Genomic DNA, 3295 nt, shown 5'->3' on the forward strand with positions numbered 1-3295 from the left:
CATCTTAAATCTTAATCTTAAGGTCTTGAAAAACTTTCTGTGGTATAGAAAAAAAAAAAAACCCACTTTACTTTCTTTTCAAGGCTGTTTTTAAAAAAAAAAAAAAAAGGCAGGGTCAGTCTCGTGTGGAGCACGTCAGACCTCTTAGCTGGGACAAATAAATTATCTTTAAAAAAAAAAAAAAACACGTAACACTTTATCCACAAAATCATTTTTAACTCTGGATGTCTACTTTACATCAGGGGGCTGCCAAAAATCCCCCAAAAGGGCCCAGTTTGCCACTGTTTAAATATTTCAACTCTGAAGTGTATTTACATGAAGCCAAAAAGCCACAAGCTCTGACTGGCTCTCAGGAAAGTGCTCTGACCCTCTTACACTCTGAGGTCGGGCTCGTGAAGCACGGCCATAACTCCTCTCCTGCACTCCGCGCGGATCTGAGCAGCCACCGGCCGCTGGAGGACTAACAAGACACAATTTACAGATTACAAAGACGTCGGTCTTCACATGGCGGACCCTGGCAGACGGTAGACACATGATCAACACCGACATGACCGTACAACAGGCCAGGAGGCGACTATCTTTTGATGCTACGTGGCTTGTGGTTGAAGAGTCACGTACAGTTTTAGCTGAGATCAAAGGCGAACGGCCCGGAGGCTTAACTAAGAACTGCTGATAAACCTGAGGAGGAAACACAAAGAGACTAAAACTCTCCAAATAAATACAATTCACTGTCTCATCGACGAGGATACACGACTGTCTGCTGGCAGGAAAACCTCCCGGGTCAGCGGCCATCTTGGAAAGTAAAAGCTAATTTTTAAATCAATATTTTCATGTGAAACCCAAGACTGCGTAAACACACTTGGAGCTTCCCGCTAACACCCAACTTCAGAAAGGAGGAATCCTTTTGATAAAAAAAAAAAGAAAATCACACACATGAGCTCCTACATAAACCTCAATCTTCTCTCTGGGAAATGAGCTTAGAGTCCATCAGATACACATTTTTAACTCACACACACGTTGGCTGATTAACAGATGATTAGTCGATGAAGGATGTTTCATACACGCATTAACTCATTAGTGTCTGGAGTTCCCTAGGGGAAACAGATCAGTAGTCTGTTTCAAGTGTTTCCAACATTTTTTTGCATCACCTAATTCTACCCTGAAAAGAACCAAGACAATTTGCAGATTTCTCAGTCAGGCTTGAAAAGATTTAAAACATTTTTTTTGCATTTCAGTGAACTGCACCACACAAGTCGCGCTGTGCTTTTCCTTTTTTTTTTTTTTTTGCATCTGGGAGTTCTTAAGTCAGTGCAGGCGGGTGTTGTTTATTAAATCCTCTGAACTAACATACATGAATCTTATCCCTACAGTCCAATTTCTCCATCGCTGTCAAACTTCTTTGCCCCGCGTCGTCAGCGTGTGATCCCTGCGGCTGTGAAAGAGCCGCGTCACACTGAAGAGCATTTGAGAAAGACCCAGGGGGAACTTCACAGCCTCCTTTTTTCCACAAAATCAGCCTTTGAGATGACCAACGCGAATCTGCACAGGCACCCCTCCATGCGCCGTGCAGAAGGTCCTCAGCGCATTTCACTGCGGGACCATGAAAGACCTGCGTCACGCTACGCAGCTCAGAGCAAAGCAGACACAGAGGGCCGTAACTCCGAATTGACCAAACCAAATCCATCGTCGTCGGGGCTCATATTTGGCATCGGGGGTCTGATCGCGGGCTGACGGGAACCGGGGCCTTTTTGGCATCCTTGCAGCCGAGGCAGGAAGGAAACAATGGGCTAAAGAGGCGGCCGAGACCTTTCCGGAAGACGCTGTTAGAGAGGCTGTAGATGAGACAGTTGCAGAAGCTGTTGCTAATCGCCAACCATGTGGTGAAGAAGGACGCCACCATATGGTGATAGAGTCCAGCACTCTCCAGGAGGAAGTAGAGGATGTACGGCATCCACAGCACGTAGAAGACGCTGGTGATGCGGAACAGCACCATGGCGTAGCGTTTGTCCGGGCAGCCCTCGCATCGCTCCCCCCGCTCGCCTTTGTCGCCTTCTGCCTGCGAGCTGAAGCGGGCGTGGCGCTGGGTGATCTCCCTCGTGTGCTGCCGGCAGATCCTGAATATACTCCCGTAGGTGAAGCAAACGGTGAGCGCCGCCGGCGCGTACAGCAGCGCGACGATGAAGGTGCTGAAGCCCGGGTTGGTCTTCCAGGAGTCTGCGCACCACTGAAATATGTCCCCGTGGTAACCCGGCTTCCCCCAGCCGAGGAAGGACGGCAGGAAGATCAAAGCGGAGTAAACCCAGACCAGGACGATGCACACCCTCAGCCGACAGGGCGTCACCAGCGTGGAGTACGACAGCGGGCGGGTGATGGCGATGTAGCGGTCCACGCTGATGCACGCCAGCGACGCCATGGAGACGCTCTTCAGCACAGAAACCATGTAGCCGAACGCCTTGCAGGTGAGCTCCTCGTTCAGGCCTCGGAGGTAGTGGAGGAGGGAGAGCGAGGGCACCAGGCAGCTGACGCCCACCAGCAGGTCAGCGTAGGCCATGGTCTGGATGAAGTGGCTGGTGGTGTGGTGGTGCAGCAGAGGGGCGCAGTGGAAGACGAAGATCACCACCAGGTTGCCGGCGATGATGAGCACAGTGAGGAAGAGGATGACGACCACCTCCAGCATACAGGTATCAAGGCTGTGGGAGTAACCCACGGCGCCCAGCAGGCAGAACGGGGGAGAGCTGCTTTGGTTCGCATTGGAGGAAGAGTTCATGTTTGGACTAGAGGAGGGAGGGAAGAGAAGGGGGGGGCAGTTTCAGTTCGACTCAGCCGTCATCCTGTCAACCAAGTCTCTTGTTTAATCCTGAAGTTGCTCGTCCTGTTCTCTGCTCAAAAAACAAAGCATGCCTTCTCCTCTTCTTAAATCAGCATCTTTTCTCCCTCAGCGGGCAGGGAGCCCATCCCTAAAGGAGCAATTGTCCATCGGTGCATGCAAAACGCAGCCAGGCTCTGCTGCTGCTGCTGCCGGGTGTGAAATATGTGCATGTGTGCAAACTCGAGGCAAACCCCCCCCCCCAAAAAAACAACAAAACAAAAAAATGCCCAGTGTAGAACAAGAGATGCCAGTCTGATGCTGCAGCGCAAGCCGTCCTCACCTCGCAGCTGTTTATCATAACCCCCCCCGACTACAAATCCTGAGGTAAGCACTCTGCTCCGGTACGCGGCTGCCGAAAAAACCAGGCATCCGCCCCGCACCCGTCGACTTCTGGCTCTAGCGAGGCGAAAGGGAGGGAAAAACAAT

At 51.0% G+C, this 3295-nt stretch overlaps 1 protein-coding gene across 1 annotated transcript; it reads right to left on the reverse strand.

Moving 5' to 3' along the window:
* Window positions 1-1696: 1696 nt before the first annotated feature.
* On the reverse strand, window positions 1697-2767 carry LOC120805616 (probable G-protein coupled receptor 21). Its single transcript, XM_040156008.1, has one exon. The coding sequence runs from the start codon at window positions 2765-2767 to the stop codon at window positions 1697-1699; it is 1071 nt and encodes a 356-aa protein (XP_040011942.1).
* Window positions 2768-3295: the final 528 nt, after the last annotated feature.

Source organism: Xiphias gladius, chromosome 19, assembly GCF_016859285.1.
Source record: "Xiphias gladius isolate SHS-SW01 ecotype Sanya breed wild chromosome 19, ASM1685928v1, whole genome shotgun sequence".
Classification (NCBI taxonomy): domain Eukaryota; kingdom Metazoa; phylum Chordata; class Actinopteri; order Istiophoriformes; family Xiphiidae; genus Xiphias; species Xiphias gladius.

Coding starts and splice junctions, on each gene's coding strand:
- LOC120805616 (XM_040156008.1), bottom strand. CDS start 2,767: ATGAACTCTTCCTCCAATGCGAACCAAAGCAGCTCTCCCCCGTTCTGC.